This window comes from Marmota monax, unplaced genomic scaffold, assembly GCF_021218885.2.
Source record: "Marmota monax isolate L192 unplaced genomic scaffold, Marmota_monax_Labrador192_F-V1.1 WCK01_AAM20220418_F8-fsc00010, whole genome shotgun sequence".
Taxonomy (NCBI): Eukaryota; Metazoa; Chordata; class Mammalia; order Rodentia; family Sciuridae; genus Marmota; species Marmota monax.
Window position 1 is genome coordinate 412,157 of NW_026692321.1, and position 21,632 is coordinate 433,788.

Genomic DNA, 21,632 nt, shown 5'->3' on the forward strand with positions numbered 1-21,632 from the left:
AGCCGGAAGGAAGCACTCTGAGCCATCACCACGGCGTGGTTCTAAGCCTGCAAGCTCCCACATGCAGCAGCCCTGGCTCTGCACGCGCAGGAAGGCAGCATCAGTCCCGGGTCTCCCAGCTGGGATGCACTTCTCCGGGCAGTTCTGAGCCAGGCGCTTTAGAAGCCAGCCTTGGTGGTGGCCTGTGCTCCTTCCCTTGGCCTTGTGGACATGGGTGGCACTCGGCATGGAGCGTCCTGGACAGGTGGCCAGCCAGGTCTTTCCTCTCTTCCTGGCCAGCTCACCTCCTGGGCAGAGTGGCACCTCCTCCATCACAGTTTGTCTGCACTTGAACCCAGTGTGGGGTCAGTGATGAGCTGGCAAAGCTGTAAGGCCCCGTGCTGCCCGTGGGGTCGGCAAACCCGTCCCTCTGCAGCGTGTCGACCTACTGAGCGCCACAGTGGGCGGGTAGGTTCTGAGCAGGGTCCTACCAGTGCTCAGACCCGGGTCCTGCCCTGCAGGGCTGCTCATCAGGCAGGTGGAGAGACTCGCTCCTGGGTGGCCAAGCGTGTGGAATGGGCAAGCCGCGTGCGCTGGAGCCCACCCTCTGCATCCTGGGTGTAAACCCCCGCTTCCTGAGACCAACCCTGTCATCTGTCAAGGCCAAGGGGATGTCCACTGCAGGAATGTTGTGACACAGCTACTCAGGCCCTTGGAAACCTGACCCTCTGACAGTGGACGTAGCCAGGAGTGCTCTGTGATACTGGGTGTGCTGGCTAAAGCAGAATCAAAGACTTCCATGGTTGTGGTGTTTCAGTGGGGCGGCAGGGAGGGTGTAGAGAAGGGAGGAGGAAGCAAGTTCCGGCTCTCCAAGCCGTAAAAGCTCAGGGTTCATGTAAGTTTTTGTGAACCATGAGCAGACAGACTGGCGTCAGGAGAGAAGGCCCTGGCCTTGAGACAGCACCCTCCTGGTCCTCACACACAGGGGCGGGGGCGGGGGTTACCCCCCCAGCCCCAGACGGCCCACGATATGCTCAGCACACGTCAGCAAGTGGACGAATGCCACTCTTTTCTGGGTGTCTTACCTGGACCAGGACTCACAGGCCCTGTGGAGAGTGATGCTCACACACGCAGCGCCAGGAGAGGAGGGAGAAGTGGCCTCCAGCCCCAGCCCCTCCCCGCTGAGCCCTGTGCTGTGTGGGTTTCCTGTTCCTGGACAGGGATGCAGTGACCAGAGGGCCCAGCCCCTGCTGCCCGGCTTCTAGATGGTAGCTTGCAACTGTCAAAGGAGGTGAGAGGTCTCCCTGCATCACGTGTCCCGTGAAGATCAGCAAGTCAGAGGGGAGCACGGGGAGGAACGTGGAGCCTGACGGTGTTGGTCAAGACTGATGAGTCAGACATCATGGTGGTCCATGAAGGGGGACTGTTTAAACACAGTACAGCTCTTGCTTTTAAGAGGAAATAGGAACACGGTGGCCGCTGGTTCATGAGACGGAATTCACTGAGAATCTTGCAGGGCTAGGCTCAGGGCTGGAGAGAAGAGCAGGGTCTCTCTGTGGAGGAAGGGGCCTGTCTGTGAGACTCGGCACATGCCCTCCTTGCCTTGGGCTTCCGGGACTTTGCAGGTCCACCTGTGGTTGTCGAATCTTCTCAGCACATACACCAGGCGGCCCCTTGACTGTGTTCAACAAAATGCATCTGTTGATAGTCCACTGTGTCTGCATTTAGAGAGAGACGGACTTTCCTTAATGGTTAAAGACCTTGGCTATAGGTGGGGAAACATGTATTTAAAATTTTTTATTTTAAAACTTTTTAACATTGGTGCATAATAGTCATACCTAACAGTGAGGTTTTTGTTACGTATGGGAAAATGTGGATATGTATCAGGGAGACTGCTGCTCAGAAGTGACGAAGGGCCGGGTTGTTCTTACAGGTTTTATCAGATTAATTAAAAATTCATTGACAGTAATCTCTCAAAACTAGGGCGGCCAAGCTAGCAGGTTCCTGCCGGACTCTTGCTTTGCTGGCCCAGGCAGTGGCTCTGAGGCCATGCCTCTCCTGCTCGTGACCCTTGCAGACGGGCTGGTTCAGGGTTAGGAGCCATGTATTGACCAGGAACGTCCCGGCCCTCCTCAGCTGGCAGCAACTATGTATCTAAGTATCTCATGTTGTGGATCTTTCTAGTGCAAAAAAGGCCCCAAGTGCAAGGTGGGCAAACCTTCGTAGGACGTGCAGGAGGTGAGGGTGGGTGAAGCCCTGCCCCTTTTTTCCGTTTCTCTGAGAGGAGACACGTCAGTGGTGGAGCAGGAGCAGGGAGTTGAAACTCTGACCTCCCTGGCAGAGATGAGCCTTGTCCTTAGAGCTCTGCCTGGTAACTTGGTCCCCTACGTGGTGTCTAAGAGGACCCGTATCTTTACGAAATGCTATACCACATTCCCGCGTGAAAGAGGAGATGTTGAAACCCTGGAGCACTTCGGAGGGTGAGAGCCGCTTGATTTTGTTCAGTGTGGTTCTCAATTGCACGCCACCCTGGGCTCTTTTGTTCTGTTTCCGGCTGTCCGTGCGGCAGGTCACTGCTGGGTGGAAACTCAGTGCTAGCCCAGGTCCTGTCACCGTCCTTTACGGGGTGGTATTTTGAAACAGTGCTGCGACTGTTCAAATGCATCTGTGGGCATTTATGACACGACTGTGGGTCAGACGTAAACCCATCCACTCGTCCATTGCCTGGGCACCGGCTCTCTGAGTCCGGTGTCCCTTCAGCCTGCAGCACTGTCCTTAGGAGTTTAGGGAGGTGAGGGCGGCTCACCACATTGTGGTTTTGCTCTCTAATTAGTGGTAGGCTGATGGTGGAGATGAGCCAAGGGCCCTGGGGGAGCCTGTCGCACACGGCACAGCTCCCTGCTCATCCCTCCAGCTGGGGGCCTCTGTGGGGCCTGCTTCTGGGCCGTGAGTCCCACTGTGGTGGGCGTGCTGCATGAGCTCTGCTTGGACATCTCGGCTGAGCGCAGGCCTGGGAGCAGATGGCTGGGTCTACGTGCCATGTGCCCAGCTCTGAGAGGCTGCAGAGCCACCCAGTGCGTCTCCCTGACTCTGGGTCAAGCCGCAGTGTGTGAGGGAAGCCTAGCAGTCCTGACTCGGTGCCGTCCACTTATTTGTGTATTTATTTTTATGTGGTGCTGAGGCTCAAACCCAGTGCCTCACACATGCTAGGCAAGCGCTCTGCCTCCGAGGCCCAGCCCCAGCCCAGCGCCACTCATTTTTAAGGTGTTTCTTACCTGTTGGTTGGAAACTATAGCCTGTGTATTTTCTGTTTAATTTTAAAACATCAAAGTCTTTTTTTTTAATCTTCTCTTTTTGGAGCTGGGGATTGAACCCAGGGCTCTGTGGTGGGAGTCAGGAGCTTTGCCACCAGCTACATTCTAACCCCATCAGAGTCTTTTGGTCGGTAGTTTTTAACAGCGACCATTTTTTAAAATAGTCAATTTTGCTGGCAACAAAAAGAAGAAAGATACTGTAACTGTCACATTTCTCTTTGGAGGTGTAGATGAAAAGACATCTGCCCATCAGAAATAAGTGCCTACAGGTGACATAAGTGATCCAGTTGTCCTCAGAGGGGTGTCGAGGCTGGCAGCACGTGGGCCGGGCAGCGAGGAGCTGGTCTAGAGTCGTGCACCGCTCTGTGCTTGCCCGTGGCTGGCTCCAAGCTGCAGCGGTGGAAATGCCATGTGAGCCGGGTCCACGCTGGAGCAGGGGCTGCATGGTCAGCCAGGAGATGCGTGGTACACCGTCACGGAGCTTTCAGCCCAGCGGAGAGCAGGGGCAAGGCTGCGGCACAGGCCATGCAAGCGCCCACCCTCGTCCAGTCCGAGCGTCTCTGCTGGACTCCTGCAATGGTGCACTGCCCTGCTGTGTGGGTGACCATGCTGTCCCAGTCCTTGTGTGTACATCTCAGGGCTGGCCACTGCTCCAGCCTCTCCCTCCAGCCTCCTGGCTCACCTGACCAGCTGCAGTGCCCTGTCCCTCTCCTCAGAATGCCTCTCTTGCTCTGCCTGGCCACGTCCAGCTTGTTCAGCAGCTTCACCTTAAAGCCACTCTCTCAGAGAGGCAGCCGGTGTCCTGGCCCACACATGTCCCCGTGTTGATGCTGTTTCCTGGGTTGCTAGCGAGCGCTCCTGTCAGTCTGCTTCTCATTCGCACGCACACAGGCCTGAAATGCTTTCCTCCCGGGTAGCTTACAGACGTTGGGTAGTGACAGACGTTCTGCCTGTCACTCTGCCATGTCTGGGTGACGTTCCCCGTGCGGGTCTCAGGGGGCCTTTTCCTCATGTTCCATCATGTCCTTCCTTAATGTTGGAAGTCGCAGTCACTAGGCCTTCAAATGTCCACTGGCTCCTTCTGTCCTCCTGTAAGGTGGACATTAGCATTTATTAGATTTTCCCTCAATTCTCAACTTGGCTCAAAAGAACACCAGCGAAGCTTCCCGGTGGCTTATCTCAGTGTTGCTCAGTAGAGTCCTTCGTGTGCTCTCTGCCTTGTGGCCAGGTCCTCGTCGCTGGCCCTTCAGCCTGCCTTGGGGGGTTCTTCTCCAAGGGCGCTCCCTGCACAGGACTCGGGCGCTCCCTTCCCTACTGACTCCTATGGTGGGACACTGCTCCTCTGCTGTCTTTGCCAGGCGCTGGGCACTGGCACACGGGGGAGTCTGTCGCCCACTGCGCCCTTGCTGGCTGGTCCTCCTCCGGCGCTCGGCAGATCTCCACGCTGTGCGCACCCTGCTGGTTGACATCTCTTGTTGTTGGGTTGTCAACGTTTCTCTGAGAACTGCTGCTGGTGCATTTCTTTCTTTTTAAAAAGGTAAGAGAGAATTTGAGAATTACCCAGAGACTGAGGGCCATGCATGAATGGGGCCAGGTGCCAAACCTACAGTAGGCGAGGGGCTTTCAGCAGGTAGCCAGTGCCTGTTGCTGTAGGCCAGGGCGACCTTGGGAGGTCTCAGGTCTGTCTCTCCTTCTTGATGTCTCTCACTTTGCTTTTCTTCTTGTTTAATTAAATTTAAAATGAATGTCCCCTCGGTTAGGCCAGATGGTCAGTTTTGGGGATTTCATTGGGGTGTTGATAATCTCGGTTAAGCCTCCCACCAAGTCAAAGTGTGTGTGTGGAGAATCACAGAGGATTACTTGAATGGTGGCTTGCACTGTGCAGAAGTATGCACACACACATGCACACTCTCTCTCTGTTCCTGGCAGCACTGGTGGAACAGGTAAGGAGGTGAGGGCACAAAAAAAGCTGTACATTTGCAAGAGGGTCCCAGCACCCTGGGAGAGAGAGAGGTCAGGCTAACAGGTCAGAGAAGCCGCTGGAGGGCCAGGTGAGAGGTGGAGCCTGGTGTGTTGATGAGCCAGAGGTACGGAAGAAGTCTGACGTCTGGACATTGTTGGTGACGAAAGTCAGCTCTGTGTGCCTCTTGAGAAGGGAAAGATGTAATATGGTTTTTGTCTTAGGCAGATATCTTGGTAAGGGTTAGATTGGGAGGGGAGTGCTGGGGAGGAGGTGTTAGAGTCCCTGTCTTCTGTGGCCCCAGCCCCTCTGTGCACCTCTCTGTCCCTGTCTGGCAGGCGTCTCCTCTAGTTGCTCACATCTGTCTCCTTACTGGTGTCTGAACCCTGGAATGGGGTGGCCGTGCCCCCTGGCCCAGGTGTCCACCCCACTCAGCAGTGTGTGTTACATGGGGCTCGTGCTCAGGGAGAAGAGGTGATGTCCAGCACATCCCATGGCCCAGTGGCTTCCCGGGGGCCCTGTGGGGCAGTGAGTGGCTTCCTCTCTTCTCCTTAGTGTTAGGATGGGCCCCCGAGGATGAACTGGGAGTCAGCTCAGAGGGAATGTCTGAGGGGCATCGAAGGGTGGACAGAGTCATCCCTGAGGGGGATGGTAGGGCAAGGCCTAGAGCCTCGGGGACAGATGGGGGCACTGAGACTTGGGGAGGGTGGGCGGGGTGGAGAGGGGCACAGCAGGTGCACACGTCCACACAGCACATGGGGTCCCGGCCAGATCAGTTGCTAAACAGATGTGACTTCTTCCACAGGGGACGTGGGAGAGAAGGGAGACAAAGGCGCCCCGGGAAGGCCTGGAAGAGTCGGCCCTACGGGAGAAAAAGGTACCTGCAGTCCCCGGCCCTGTTGGGAGGAGGGAGGTGGATGAGGAAGAGGAGGGAGACCTCATGCCGCAGACTGCTGGGGAGCAGCGAGGGAGGCCCTCTGCAAATAGTGCAGCTGACCAGCGGGCCAGGAGGTAGAGCGTCCTGGACAGTGAGCTGGCCCTGGCCTCCCTGAGCCGTGCCCATCCAACAGGTGAGGGTGCTCCAGATCCTGTGTGAGCACTAGGGAGGAGGCGGGGCAGACCTGGGGCTTCAAACGGTGCCTCTGGAGTCGGCTCCCCTGGTACGATGGCAGAACTCTGCTTGCCTCGTGGGAGTGAGCTGAGGCCAGGTCACGCGAGACGGAACGATCCTGCGAGTGGAGGAGCTAGAACAACGGTGTGGCAGAGCTGGGTGGCCGTGCAGAGGGGCTGGGTGTGCGTGGGAAGGCACATGCGAGCAGGAAGCGGGAATGCAGTGCGGGATCGCGGTTGGCTCTGATTTGGCTCTTTTCTCCTGACGAGTGCCTTGGGGACCGTTCTGCGTGTGGATGCACGGGGCTCCTCAGCCAGGCAGTGAGGTGTGCGTGGATTTGTTTGATCTCCGTGGGCTCCCAAGTTCCTGGACCTGGTGCTGGAGAACCCCGAGTGGGCTTCACTGAATGTGTTGAGGTAGCACGAGGACAAATCCTCGCCGTGCACCTGTGGCATCAGAGATGCGCTGGGGGTTCTGGTAGATGTGCTGAACCGCCCCCCAAGACAGCGCGCTTCCTGCCACAGGGGCCCACGTGTGCGTTCCCCACCCTCCCGCACTGAAGAGCTGGGGCTGACTTGCCAATGCCGCCTCACCGCCTCTCCGTGAAGGAGGCAGGGCGTTTCCTCGTGTTTAACAGTCATGTGTGTTTCTTTTCTCTTTCTGCTTTTCTCCCTCTTGTTTTTAAAACCCTATTGCATCCTCTCGAGACTTCTTTATGTGAGAGGCAGCGCTCGTACTTTCTGTATGTATCTAGAATACTTCCTTGAATACTTGCTGGAAGCGAAGTTCCGAACTTCAGAGAAGGCCGGCCACGCGGGCATGTCACGCCGTCCTGGTCTTCCCCTCCCCAGGAGCCACCCGACCCCTCCATGCGTGCCCCTGTGTGCTGACAGGTGCGGACGGGACGGCTGCTGGAGGGTGACTCGCCTGCTCCCTGGAGCTCTGGGGTGGTGAGGAGTCAGGAGTGTCTTGGAAACACCAAGCGCTTCTTATTTTCACTTTACTAGGTATTTCTTCTCTTTTTCTGTGATGCTGGGGACTGAATTCCAGGGCCTGTGCAGGCTGGGTGCGTGCTGCTCCCCTGAGCCACGTCCCCAGCCCCCACTTCTGTCTTTGATGTGGTTTTGGGGGGCTGGGGCCGTGTCTGTGTTTCCTATTCGCGTGCTGCAGGTAAGTTGTGCAGCTTACTTTTTTAATGACCTGGTCATGAACTGGGCACAGCTAATGGCTGCTCCTCAGTTTCTGGGGTGGATGAAGTCTTGTCCCCGCTCTAGATGGTGGCAGTCGGTGATGTGCTGTCATTTCCCTGTCACTCTCTCAGTCCTGCTCATCCAGCTCAGTGCTGCCTGGTGGGCGGGGCCTCTACTGCACGCACATGTGGCTTATCCATGCTGTCCCTGCCTCCATGGTCATCACAGCAGGTGCCTTGTGTGCTCTTTGTCTCATTCTTACCCTCGTCCTCACTGGTCCAATTTGGAAGCTTCTAATTTTCTTTTTCTTCCTAATTGCTCGGGCCAGGACCTAGAGTGCTTATGTTGAATAGATGTGGCAACCAAAGACACCCTTGTCTTGTTCTTGATCTTAGAGAAAAACCTTCAGTTTTTCATCCTTGAGTTTGGTATTAACTGTGGCCAGGCTCCTGGACTGTTTGTTTTTTTTAATTTTTGCTGTATAAAATTTTACCAGTTATGCCTTTGGCCATCCTGAGTTTTCTGTGAGCCATTATTCGCACCAGTTCCATTTCCCAGTTAAAATGTTCAGTTTCTCATTGGCAGAAAGAGGATTCTTCCTTCAATCTTTCGTCACTGACAAATGTCTCCCTGTAGTTGTGGCCAATGTCATTTTTTTCTTGATGGCTACTTATACCGGTGATACTCCTTTTGAAATGGTTGGGGGACTAGTGACCATGAGTTTTGCTAGTTTGGGAGAACATGTGAGGGTCCTTCGGATGTTTCCAGAGTGTCGTTTTCCCCACCGCTTTCCAGGCTCCGCTGCGCCCCTGGTGCTGTGGCCTCTGGGCCTGGCTCGGTAGCTCCAGGGCTGCTCTCTGGAGGGCTTGGTTATGAGGAGGGGGCCAGTGGAGCGCCTGCTGAGCTCTCCAGTGCACGGCAGGGGCGTCCTCGAGACTAACAGGGAGGGCCAGAGCTGGCTTCTGGCTGGAGGACAGCTCTAGCCTTTGCAGGCTCATGGCCTGGGACCTGGGATGGAGACCAGGGGTTTTTAGAGGCTCCACGAGGGGTTGAAGCTGCCTCCCCCTAGGAACCTGTGCTGGACTCCTGCTTCACCTCGGATCCCTTTGGGCCATAAGTGCAGGTCCTGGGCCACCAGGCAGTGGACTCTCCCAGCTCTGTCTAGATGCAGTTTCCAAGTGGACACAGCAACAAGCACCGGCTCCTCGTGGTGGCCCCGAGGCTGCCTCTCTACAGCCCCTGGTGTGTGTCTAACGGCTGTAACATGACTGTACTTGCGGCCAAGCTCTGCCTTCAACTCCTTCCAATCCCTTTTGTGTTCAGGTCTCCGTGGCTTTGAGTCCTGGGAGGTTCCGCAGCCTCCCTTGCCCTCTGCCCCTCAGGTATGTCCTCTGGCTAGTGGCCTTCCTTCCCTGGGTCCTCAGGCACGTTCTCCTGTGAGTCCCTCCCCTCCTCTCTCTCACTGAAGGGTGGACCCTTCGCTTGGGCCCCTCAGGGACCAGATGACCTCTGGTCTCCGTCCTGACACTGGTGCCACCTGTCTCTGCAAGCCCTGTGCCACCTCCCTTTTCAGGCAGCCTTGGTGGGCAGGGCCGAGGATCAGGCCCTGCTCCTCTCACCGGGCCTGGGAGGCTTCCATGTCCGCTGTGGAATGCAGGTGGCCACTTGCAGTGTGTGCCAGGCACCAGGTGCAGGTGGCATTGTGGATGGCATTGTGAGGTGGGCCCTGCTGGGTTCTCTGGCTCCATCTCTCGGGGACGTCCCAGGTCTGATCCACTTCTTCCTGGGACCAGAGCTGCGTCTGCAGTGTGGACTTGACTCTTTCCTACCCCTTTAAAAATTCTTTGGCCAGGCGAGGTGGTGCACGCCTGTAATCTCAGTGGCTTGGGAGGCTGAGGCAGGAGGATCGAGATTTCGAAGCCAGCCTCAGTAACTTAGCAAGGCCCTAAGCAACTCAGTGAGACTCTGTCTCTCAATAAACTACAAAAAAGGGTTGGGGATGTAGCTCAGTGGTTAAGCACCCCTGGGTTCAATCCCTGGTACCCACCTCCTCCTCCAAAAAAAAAATAGGATTCTCTGCTGAGGATCCCGAGCCCTGTGTCTTTACTCTGTGCAGGACGCCGCAGCAGGCTGGCTCTTGGAGTACCCAGTGCTAGTGGCCTAGCCCATGCTCCAGCCCTAGGGCTCAGCCAGTGCGCTCACCTCGCCCCCTGAGAGGGCACTGTGCAGTCTCAGGTCCACGTGGAGTGTCCTGCCGAGTGCCTCCCGGACCCTCGATGGCCTTCAGTGCTCTCTTGCTTCTCGGTCTGCTCCACGGGGAACCCTCTCTGCTACCTCTCTACCTGCACATCTCCCTAGGTGCTGTTTCTGCTCTGGTAGAATACGAGAAATTACACTTCAACCAAAGTAGAACATTTTGGACAGAAAAAATCGTCACAGTGTATATTTTTTATATAACAGACATTACATATGTACTATCAAGTTATTTAAATGGTAGTGGGGTGATCTAAAAGGTGGCTTTGAATTCTCTAGTGTGAGTGTGAGACACAGATAAGTGTGTCAGTGATTTTTAAACCTGTTTTGAAAAAGCAGTGGAAGGTGATTGTAGCTTGAAACAGCTGGAGGGGCATTGCTGCAGAGGGGAGGGCTGGGCTGCTCGCCCCCGGGCCCTCGCACTGCCTGGATTGGCCTCCCACCTTAGGGCTCGGCAGGCCACACGTGGAACACTCCCCCATCTGACATGAGATCCATCTGAGAAACACGTCAACTGCCTGGGACCCTCAGCTGCCCCTGGCTTGGAGGTGGGGGCACCTCTCCTTGGGCCCCAGGAGGTGGGCCAGTTAGTGACCAGTGCCCTTCAGTAGACACCATGACTGCTGCTCAGTGAGCACCACAGGTGGGGGTACCTCATGCGCATTCCTTTATGTGTCTGATGCCTCTGCAGCCTAGAGGTCCCTGGGGACAGATGCACTTTGTTGCTTTCAACTTTGGGTCTCAGGGCTCAGTGCGGGACTGACATTTGGAGGGCACTCGGTTGTTTGCAGTAGATCTTGAGGCTGGTGCAGTGGTGCACACCTGTGTTCCCAGCTGCTTGCTTGGGAGGAGGCAGGAGGATCTCTTGAGCCCACGAGTTAGAAACCAGCCTAAGCAACATAGTGAAACCCCTACTAAAAGAATAAAATAAATAAAATAAAGCTATCTCAAGAAGAAATTATCTCTGAAAATCTTTAACATCTGTGGTTATTCCAGAGAGTCCCAGGTCTGTGTGCTTGACGCGGCCCCAGGTGAGGGAGCTGCCCCACCTGCGTCCAGGGAGCAGGTCTGTGTTCTGAGGCTTCTGGTTGCCTTGCTGGGCTGTGTTCTCTGCTGCTGCAAAGAGGGGGCTCTGCCGCAGCAGATGGCGCTCCTGCCCAAGCACAGCTCTGGCTTCGGGAGGACACCCAGCTGCTGTATCGTACCAACAGGCCTGGGTGCTGCTTCTGTGGGGCTGGGCTGCCCACAGGGAGGGGCCAACTCACCAGATGCAAGCTGTGCCCAGCTGGGGCTGGCCTGTGGAGCGGCTGCCTGGAACCGCTGCCCTGCCGCGTGGCAGCCCCTGCTGGAGAGGAAGTGCTCTGGTGCCTGCCTTTCTGAACTAATAGCCAGGCTGGGCAGGACTCCTGCTGCCCTTCGCTCTCCACGGAGACAAGAACAACCCAGTTTCCAGCCTCAGGCAGTATGGAAAGGGTAGATGGCTTTGCTGACGTGACCTCTGGTGTGTGTCATCTCAGTCTCTCAGTGCCTAATTCCCAGACCCGTGATGTGGCAAGAGCCGAGTGGCAGCCTTGTTCCTTTGTCACGGAGCTGGGACCCTCTTGATGTGCGGAAAAGGAGGAGGGCGGCCCACCCCAGCGAGGGGCCCTCTGTGCCGCACAGTACCCTTCATTAAAAATCGCCGAGGAAGCTGGATTCTGAGTGCTCTTTTTGCCCTATCTCCACTTCAAAGGACTGTGTGATACAGCTTCATTAAAATTAATAAGCACTGGCCACCCTGCTGTGAGCTGCTGCCTGCCGCCCCGTGTACATGGGTGTCTGCTGGACAACTCTGAGGCACCCTGCTTTTCTTTGCGGAGTGGGGTAGAGGACAGCACAGCACATACCCCCAGCGTTTGGGGCGCCGCTCCTCAGCTCAGAGGCCTAGGCTCTTCGTGTGCTGGGTGTTGCCAGGGTGCAGTGGGAGAGCCGTGTCTGGGTCTTGCCAAAAGCTGGCTGCCATCTGCAGCAGCCTGAAGACCTTCCTGGAGGCAGAGGGTGGGGAGCTCTCTGTGGGGTCCACTCTCCTGGGCAACCGTACCACCGCTCTGCTCGGGGTCAGCCCCCAATGGGTGTTTTCCAGTAACACCCATCTGCTATAGAAGAGGTCCGGCTGCCACAGAGAGAGGAGTGTTGGCAAGCTCTGGGCTCTCATGGCCCTCACCCTCTCCTCTTCCTCAACACAACCACACCACAGGAAGTTCCTATCAGGTTCACAGCTCACAGCAGCAGCAGGTCCCAGAACAGCCCAGGGGGAGGTGTAGGTTCAAACCAGCTCTGTGCTTGTGAGCTTTACAGCCTTGGATTGTGTAAGGATCAAGGGTAGGCCTCTGCACATGCATTGTGCTCTGCGTGTGGTGTGTATGTGCACCATACATGCATGTGTGTGGCATATACTGCCATGCATGTATGTTTGTACAAAAACAAGTGTGTGTTTGCACAAATATGTGTCAGTATTTGTGTTGGTATGTGTGTGTCTATGTCCACATCTAAGTGCATATATAGTGTTTTATGTTCATGGATGCATAGACACACACATAGGTACCTGTATAGAGTATGTGAGGTGTCTGTATATGTAGTGTATGTGTATTTGTTTTTGCATGTATGTTTGTATGAATGCATAAATGTGCATAGCATGCCTGTGTGCACAAGTATGTTTGTGTGTATGTATGCATACATGTGTACACATGTCTCTAAATACGTGTTTGTTTATGTGTAATGGTGTGCATATGTACGCACCCGTATATATGTCTGTGTATATTCACATAGCATATGTGTGTATAGAATGTCTATGTGCACACAGATAGTGTATGTGTATGTCTGTGTCTATGTGTGCAAATGTATATTATGAATTTTTTTGTATTTACATATGTATGTACATATACATACATTCATGCATGCATGTGTTTATATGTTTGTATTTGTGCATGTGCATGTATATGTGCATGCTTGCATGCAGATATGATTGTATATTTATCACATGAGGTTACATTTGTATAGGCATATTTGTATGGATGATGTGTATGTATGCCTGTATGTGTGTGTGTATGCCCACACAGAGTATGTGTGCACACATGCTCATATATGTGCAGTGTGTGTATGCATACAGGCACATACATGTCTAGCACACGTGTGCATGTGGGAGAAGATGACATGTGCACACGATGCATGCTTATATGTGTATATCATGCATGAACATGTCTCTATGCATACATGTATGCCAAGTGTGCATGCACACACGTGTGTGGTTATATATGCACAGTGTGCAGATATGTCTGTGTGTGGGTTTACAGTGTGTGCCTGCGTGTACAGTGTACATAGGTGTGTGCACATGTACATCCAAATCCAGTGTGGGTGTCTGTGTGTGAGTATTGCCCAGTGAGGCCCTCGGCAGAGGCTTGGTGAGTGGCAGCTCTTCTCCATTGGTTAGATCAGAGCAGGACTGGGATGAGGTGGTAGCTGTTCATGGTCTGATAAGTCTGTCCACTCTTTGGTCCACCCTGCCCCCAAAGTCCTTCCTTTGAGTGTGACCAGGTCTTTTCCTGTCTGTAGGTCTAAGCTGTGGGCAGGAGGAACCAGAGGGGCCAGGAGAAAGAGGGCCGCCCAGGGGCTGTCCCACTGCCTCTGCCCCGTGTCCTCAGCCATGGCTGACACAGAAAGGCAGGTTCTGTGGGGCTTCTCAGACCCTGGTTTCCTGCTTTGGGGGTCTGGGAGGGCCTTGTTTGTCTTCCCTCAGTACTGAGTGACCACGAGTCTGCACTGGATGGTCTGCCCTAGTTTTCAAGGGCACAGTAGTCCCTGGACCTGCAGAGGGTGGTCTTGCTGGCCCTCTGTGTGGACCAGCAGGGAGATGGAGTCCTAGCTGAGGGTGGGGTTTGAAGCCCTGGAAACGGAGTCAAGCTGCCTCGGTCTGAGTGGAATCCATGACATTTGGTGCCCACCCTGTGCTCTGCACATGACATTCTGTGTTCCTGATGTCCATAGTGACCCAACATGCTGCATACCATTAGACAATGTTTACAGATGAGGAAACTGAGGGTCAAAGAGTGTCATCACTTGTCTAAGACTTTGTGGGTAGAGACCTGGCTTTGGATCTGGGTCTGTCTGCTTGCAGTGTCTGCACTTGGAACCACTGGGCATTAGTCTTGGCTAGCTTGCTGCGTGGCCAGTGTTGTCCTGCGTACTCTGAGCTCCCTCTGTGCTGGAGCAGAGGAATGGCGTGTTGTCTGCTCAGGCTACTGCAATAAATGCCACAGACGAGCAGTTCAACTAGATTTATTTCCTTGCAAATCTGGAAGCCGGAAGTCCAAGGTCAAAGTCTGGCAGGATTGGTCTCTCCTGAGTCCTTTGTCTGTGGCTGGCAGACAGCTGCCTCTCTGGGTTTGCATGGACTTTCTTCCGTGGCTGAGCCTCCGTGATGTCTCACATCCTCCTACTAGTTCAGGGTTCAACCTGTGACCTCACTTAGCCTTAGTGACCTCTTTTAAAAAAGCGTTTGCCCTGGGGTTTAGGACTTCAACGTAGAATTTTTAGGGGTATAAAATTTAGCTTTAGCAGAGACTGAGACTGTTGTGAGCTTAAAACCAGCAAAGCCATGTGAATGTGCTGTCCTGCCCTGTGTCCTGGGAGTGTCCTGATTTATCTCTGGATGATGGACAAGTGAAGAGAATCTCCTGGGCTTCCAAGTGCTCTGCTGCCACCTTTCACCTGCACCTGCTGACTTCAAGGAGCAGGCTGGGTAGGGTCCCAGCCAGAGACTCAGAGAAGCTGCTGGGGTCTAGGTCAGTGCCCTCGAGCTTCGGTGTCCATGACAGTTCCTTAAAGCGCAGGGGCACATCTGTCCAGCCCTGGGTGATGTCCTGATTCTGAAAGTCCCTGCCAATGATGAGTCATTGCTGCTGGTGACATGTCTGTCCCACATGCTACACCCAGGTGCTCTTCCCGTGGTTCTCATTTTCCACCACAGTCTAGGAGGGGAACTGCTATCGGCCCCAGTTTGTAGGCAGGAACACAGTACAGAGGCCACACAGGTGGTGAGGGAGGACTGAGCCAGGCTCAGGGCTTGTGCTGCTGAGCAGGTTGCTAGACGGCTGTGTGTGGCAGCAGGGTGGTGGGCTCGGAGCCCTGGGCGTCAGGAGGGCGGGCGGTCATGGGGATCCGTATGCTACGGCATACTTCGTCACACCCATCTTCAGATGAGGACACTGAGGTGCAGAGAGACTAGGCAGTGTGCCCGGGGTGGCTCAGCTCCTGGGTGGTGGAGCTGAGGTGCAGACCTGGGGCTCTGTGGTCCTCTCCTGGGGCTCCTGTTCCTCCAACCTTCTTGCACCCCAAGCCTCAGCACTTCAGGGCGGCCCTTGGATCAGTGGCATCTGCACCCGTGGAAACTTGCTAGAAATGCCGGAGCCCAGGCCTCTGAGTCACCCTGGGACAGGCCCTGCCACCTGTGGTGCGCAGGCCCCCAGGGATCCCGAGGTCCTCACGGCAGTGCTGGCTGCTCTTGGCTTGGAACTCATGTCTGCTCCTTGTGTCCTTCCTGCTTGGCTGTGGCTGTCCACACAGCATTTAGTTTCCTGTGTCTGTGCCTCATCTCTTAGTACCCCGTGGCAGGGACGGGTCCCATGCCTCTGTAAGATAGGAGCTGAGCTCAGTACCTGGCTGGTGACAGGCACCCAGTGTCGGCAACAACCTTGGATTCTGTTAAAGTTTGGCTCTGTGACTGGGGGTGGGCCTGATGCCACGTTCTCACTCTCAGGTCATGGCTTCTTACAGCAGCAGGTGCCCGCTCGCCTCTGACCTTGCACTTCAGCTGGTGGAATGGGTGCTCATTAATCCCTCCGTGCAGGGGGAGGTCTCGTGTGGAGTGTGCTTGTGTTGGAAGGAGCTTCCCCTCCAGGGGAAGGGCCTCATTTTCCCTGTCGCCTCAGGGTCTGACCTTCCCAAGGGGAGTTGTCTGGGTGGGAGGGCCAGCGGTGAGGGCTGTGGGCTGCTCCTCTGCTTCCCTGTTAGGCAGAGCTCAGGGGCCTCAGAAACAACCCCAAGTGGGCAGGAGGCCCCCACTCCCTTCCCATCTTTTCCCAGGGAATCTGTAAAAGCCAGAGTCCCATTTAAGAGATGGGCCCTCTGGAGGGCTCCTCGGGCTCTTGCAGCGGGAGCTGTACGGCTAGGCAGGGACACTGCCCTGTTCCAGGCAGGGACTCAGTGGTGTCCTGGGTATTGGGAACGATCCGCCACGCTTTTGCTTTATGTGCTGGGGCAGGGTAGGGAGTGGGGGGTTCCCGGTTGGGGTCGGCAGGCTGGCCCTGTCCCAGCTCTACCCTGAACCAGCTGTGTGAACCTGGGCAGATCCTGAGGGCTCTGGGCCTCTGCCCTCCATTGGAAGGTCTGCAGGCTCACCCTGCCCTGGACTCCCCCTGATGTGAGACCCACATGCAGCCCAATTTGCCGTGATCCAGTGGGTGAGGGTGTCACAGACCACCCTGCATGGGCACCGCATGAAAGCAGAACCACCAGGTCTCGGGAGGGAAACAAGAGCAGGCCAACCCGCCATCCTCCTGCGGCTCAGCTGGGGTTTCAGGAACCGGGGGCAGTGCTAGGCTGCAGGAAGGGCTGGGGCGCTGGGCACAAGTCAGTGGGTTGAGGACAGGCTGAGGAGAAGGTGTCCCCAGGCGGGTGGGCAGGCAGGAGGGCCTCGGGACACACTCAACAGCAGACACGCATTTCAGGGGACATTGGTTTTCCTGTGGAGCCCACTTTGCATGAGGCTGAGCAGAAACACTGTGTCATCTTTCATCCTCAGACCACATTAATAGTCCAGAGCAAGGAGGCACGTGGGCCAGCTTGGGCTGCCAAGACAAGGGGCCACAGGGTGGCTGAGCTGCAGACACTCGCCTCGCACAGCCCCAGAGGCTGGAGGGCAGACAGCAGGGGCAGCGTGCAGGGTCCTGGCCAGGCCTTGCAGACGCCTGCCTTCTCACCAGGTCTCCCAGGCAAGAGCGGGCAGGAGCTCCCGTGTCTTCCCACCCTCCTGAGGACTACCCGTCCTGCAGCCCACCTCTGACTCCCCCAACCCCCTTCAGCTCCCAAAGGCCTCACCCCAGGAGCATCGGAAAGGAACTGGGGCCTGACTTAGTCCACAGTGGGAGGTGCTGGGCCTCCTGCGGGCACCCAGTGCGGTGGGCATGTCAGTCTGCAGGAGGAACACAGGCGCCCTGGACTGGCCAGAGGGAGCCCAGCCCCAGGGGGTAGGACTCCAGAGAGGAGTTTAAATGCCTGGAGGACTGTCTTGTAGGAGGTGGGCTAAACGACCTTTGCATCTCTCTGGGTGCGGCCCCAGGGTGCTGGGGGAGGGGCAGAGGGGCACCCCATCCCCACCCCATCCCTTCTGGCTTAGGGGTGGATACCCGGCTTCTCCCTCTGCAGGGAAGCAAGCCCTTAGCTGTGGTCTAGAAGTGGGTCTGGCGTCCCTCTCACAGTGCACTTGGGCACACACAGGCTGACACTTGGCGAGGACCGCGGGACCACCTCTTTCCCTGGCGCGGGGTTACCGGGAGGGGGAGGGCGACTGGCTGATTGACTGGAAGCTGCTCTCGACTTTCCCTCTGAGGCTCAGGATCTCCTGGTGGAGAAGCAGGGTGGATTCCATCAGGGCTGTCACAGCGGGTGGGGGGCGGATCTGGTGATCATGGCAGGCACTGGGTCCCCTGGTACTGCAGACTGACTCAGGCAGGGCCACCCCAGCGGCTGACACTGGGGACAGCTGGAGGGGGTGCACCTCCGGGCTGGTGTTGGGGGGCTGCCCTGCCCTGGGGCCTCTGCTTCCTCGGCTCCACCTGCTCCTCCCTGGCCACCCAGGGACTCCCCTTTGCTGCTGCGTAGTGGCCACCATCCTGCCCTGTCCTCCTCTCCCCGATTCTCCTTCCTGAACACCCCCAGGTCATGGCCACAGGCTGTTCCTGTCTCCCGTGTCCCTCCGGTTCCCTCCTTCCCTGAGTGACATCACCGGGGCCTATTTCTAGTTGCCATTGACACAATGAGGACCCCCAGTTCTCCGTCCCTGCCTGGCCCCCACCTCACACACCCAGCGCCCCCCTCTTCCTGCTCTTCCCTAGGGACACTGGGCCCCAGCGTCCTCTTCCTCTGCGACCCAGCCTCAGGGATGCTCAGCATCACCTGCCTGGCAGCCCAGGCTGCAGGTCTTCACCTCACCCCTCCCATGTGGTCACCCGAAGGGCCTGCCACTCCACCTCCCACATACCTCTGCCACCCGGCCACTACCTGCCACCTCCTAGACACTGCCTGTCCGCCTGCACCTCCCCCATCCTCCCCAGCCAGCTCCGTCCCTGCCCCTTCCCATCTCTTCACTTAGTGGCCAGCTGCGTCCTGGGTGAGACCTCGCCCTCTTCTTCCCAACTCCATGGTGGTTCAGTGGTTCACTATACCTCGGGGACAGATGCTTCCCTTGTCCCTTTGCTCATGCTCCTCAGAGACTTCAGCTTCTAAATGGCTAATTTCCTGGGTTGCAATTGCCTGATGGTCCCCTGATTTCCCAGCAGACTCCATGTGCTGTGTGGGCACACACACCTGCCGCACCAGTGTCATGCTGGGCTGGTCAGGCCCCGCCCTCCCTGGTACCCCAGCTGCACATGGCCCCAGTGACTGCTGGGGTTCCCACCTTCTAGTCCTGATTCCTCTGACTGATCCACAGGCCCTCCCTGCAGGAAAACAGCCCTGAGTTTCAGATCAACAGGTCTCCGTTCCTGTCCTGGTTCCACCCTGAAGTAGGCACTGACCTGGTCAAGCCCCACAGCCCGGCCCACTTCTATGCAGGGACCTTGTACAACCACAGGAGAACTCATGTGAGCCCACGTGCTCTGAGCAACGCATGGCTCCTTGCCCTTCCCCGGGCAGCGCTGGACTCAGTGTGGCTCACCCGAGCCGTGCTCTGTGCTCTGGAAGCTGCCCATGTGCGCCACAGCGCAGGACTTCCCGCCAGGAGTCCGTCTCTGCACGGAGCTCGCTGGACTGGGTGCAGGTCCTCCTGCTTCCCTTGGGACCTGCTTTCCCCGAGCTTCCCTGTTTCTGTGACAGCGTGGGTTGGGAGTGATCCCGAATCCTTGGGCACACAGGACACGTTGGGGATGAGAGCATGAAACTGAGCTTCCTGCTGCAGTCCCCGAGCCTGCTGTCAGTCTGCCTGGCCATCGGTGACCACCTGTGGAAAGGCAGGAGCAGGGGGCCTCTGGAGGGGAGGAGCCTGGCATTCAGCAACTGTCCTCTGAGTCTGTTCTGGGGCCATGCAAAGACAGCCATTCTCAGTCTTGGTGTAGTGACCAGAGGGAAGTCCTGCAGGGTCATGGTGGTGTGAGGCCAGGCCCTGTTCCCTCCTGCAGAAGACAGGAGAAGAGGCAGAGGGGCTGGTGACTGTTAGCAGGGGCCAGCAGGGAGTGTGGAACAGCACTTTGGTGTGGAGCTGGCCCAATGGTGAGGCATGCAGGGGCAACCCAGGCCCTCCTTCCTGCTCCCTACCCCTCCTGAGTCTCCTTCAAATGCAGCCAGGCGGAGCCCAGGCTGTGCCATCTGGCACCCGTGCCCATGTTCCCAAGAGCACCCCTCTGTGTTCTTGGAGTCCTGTGGTTCTGTTTCAGCTGGGGACGGGAGTGAGAGCTGGGAAGCACCGTGGTGCGGGATGGAGGTCAGACCATGCCTCCTTCCCTTCACTGTCACCGAGGACCTGCGTGACCTTGGAGAGGTTAAGGGCTGTGCAGTTTTTCAGTCTTGGTCTGTGTGTGCATGGGCGAGTGGGAGATGGCAAGGAGGAGGCATGTTGGATCACCTGTGCATCTGCCAACTTTGATCTTATCGTTTTCTACAGGAGACATGGGGGACAAAGGACAGAAAGGCAGTGTGGGTCGCCATGGAAAAATCGGTCCCATTGGTGCTAAAGGTATTCTAATGCAGTTCTTGCCTCCCACTCCCTCCCAGGCTCGGAGCATCTAAGGACAATTGTCGATGGACCTTCTTGCCTGGTGGTCTTACTAGTTTCTGTGTATCATGCCTGTAAATTCTGCCCCAGTGCATACTTTCAGAGTTGGAGCCAGCGGCTGCTCCACTCATGGGAGAGGGGGAGGGCAGTGTGCGCTGGCAGCAGGACTTAGGGGTTCACCTTCCCGGGTGCAGGGCAGGAGCTGTGCATGGCCAGCTTTGTGTTTTCAGCCACTCCTCTCAACAAGCGTGGTGCACAAGGTTTTCATCACTGAAGTAATGCCGGGCATGTCAGGAAGCCGGTCCGCTCCTCCAGCTTTGGTTTCTCTGTGAGGCTGCAGGATGAGTCAGCCAGAGCAGGACGCAGGTTGTCCCACCTAACAGGAGGTTGGGCCAGGGCTCCTGGCTGCCTGAGAGGGCCAGAGGGACCTGGGTTCCAGCGTGAGGTTACAAGTGTGTCCTCCCTTCCTGGCCCTGGCCGTTGCTAAGCCCAACCCCAGCTCCACCATCCTGCATGTATCTGGGTTTCCGTGCTGCGGGGAGGGTCAGGAAGGAGCTGGCGTCCGAGCCAGCCGCCTTCACCCTTGGAGCTGAGGATCTGTGCGTGCTGCCTGCAGAGTTACCCGGGGAATACCCTGGCTTCCAGAGTGAGTCAACAGCAAGCACCTGTACCTCCTCGAGCCCCAGGACATACACAGGGTCCTGTTCATGCAGAGGGCACTCCCTGTCTTCCCTGCAAAGGAGGATCTGGGAACTCTCAGGCTTGAAACCCGAAGGGAGAGGTTCAACTGGGACGCTTTTTACTCAGGGAACACATCAGCTCTGAGTGGTGACCTTGACTCTGCTATTCTTTTCCAGGTCAAAAAGGAGATTCTGGTGATATGGGACCCCCTGGCCCTAACGGAGAGCCAGGTATGGCATAGCGGCCTGAGGATTTTTTTTTATTATTATTATTTCTATTTGTTCTACTTAATTGTACACGACAGCAGAATGCATTCCAATTCATTGTACACACGTGGAGCGCAACATTTCAATTCTCGGGTTGTACATGGTGTAAAGATGCACCACTTGTGGAATCATACATGTACCTAGGGTGATGACGTCCACCTCATTCCACCATCTTTCCTACCCTCATGACCCCTCCCCGCCTCCCCTTTGCCCAGTCCAGAGCAGCCCAAGGATTTTTAATAAAATGTCTTAAAATCGTACTTTAACACTGTGAAGCGTGAGTGACACCGCGGGGGCTGGGAGGCAGGGCATCCATGACACTGGGAGGTGGTTGCTCACTAGTCCCTCTGGTGGAAGTTTCCAGCGTCCCTCACCTGATGTCTCGGTGCCCTTCCTGGGCCTGCCGTCCCTCTGACCCCTGCATGGCGAGGCTCAGGCCTGCCCGCCCCACAGCTTGTGCTCCTGGGTTTCCATCTCTCTCGGGGTGCTCCAGGATCTCCCCCTCAGAGGTGCACACCCTAATGCCCCAGGCACCCCAGCAGCGGTCCCCAGTGTCCTCACCTTGGGGGCCACCTAGGCAAGCTCAGGGGCACGTCATCCAGCCCTGTGGAGTGCCTGCTGGAGCTTCCTGCCCATTCTCTGTCCCCCCAGAGCCACATGGCTCTGCCGCAGCCCCTCTCCCTGCCTGGGCTACATCCCGGCAGGCCGCTGTGCGTGGCCTGCCTCTCAGCTCACACGTGAGGTGGAGAGGACAGCAGGATGCAGCTCGGGCTGCGTGCGGCCAGGGTTCCCCACCACCTGGAAGGCTGAGGAGGGCTGACGCTTACTGCTGCTGCTTCACATGGGTGCTTTTC

General features: G+C 56.6%; 1 protein-coding gene across 5 annotated transcripts in view; it reads left to right on the forward strand.

Moving 5' to 3' along the window:
* Positions 1 to 21,632, forward strand: part of Colec11 (collectin subfamily member 11) — a 32,064-nt gene that overhangs the window by 8,708 nt on the left and 1,724 nt on the right. For 3 of the 5 annotated variants that reach the window (XM_046441182.2, XM_046441184.2, XM_046441183.2), the window contains exons 3-5: positions 6,059 to 6,130; positions 19,721 to 19,792; positions 20,689 to 20,742. In XM_046441182.2, coding sequence (XP_046297138.1) covers positions 6,059 to 6,130; positions 19,721 to 19,792; positions 20,689 to 20,742 — 198 coding nt within the window. The remainder of the gene's footprint in view (positions 1 to 6,058; positions 6,131 to 19,720; positions 19,793 to 20,688; positions 20,743 to 21,632) is intronic. The other 2 variants (XM_046441185.2, XM_046441186.2) reach the window with 1 other exon arrangement.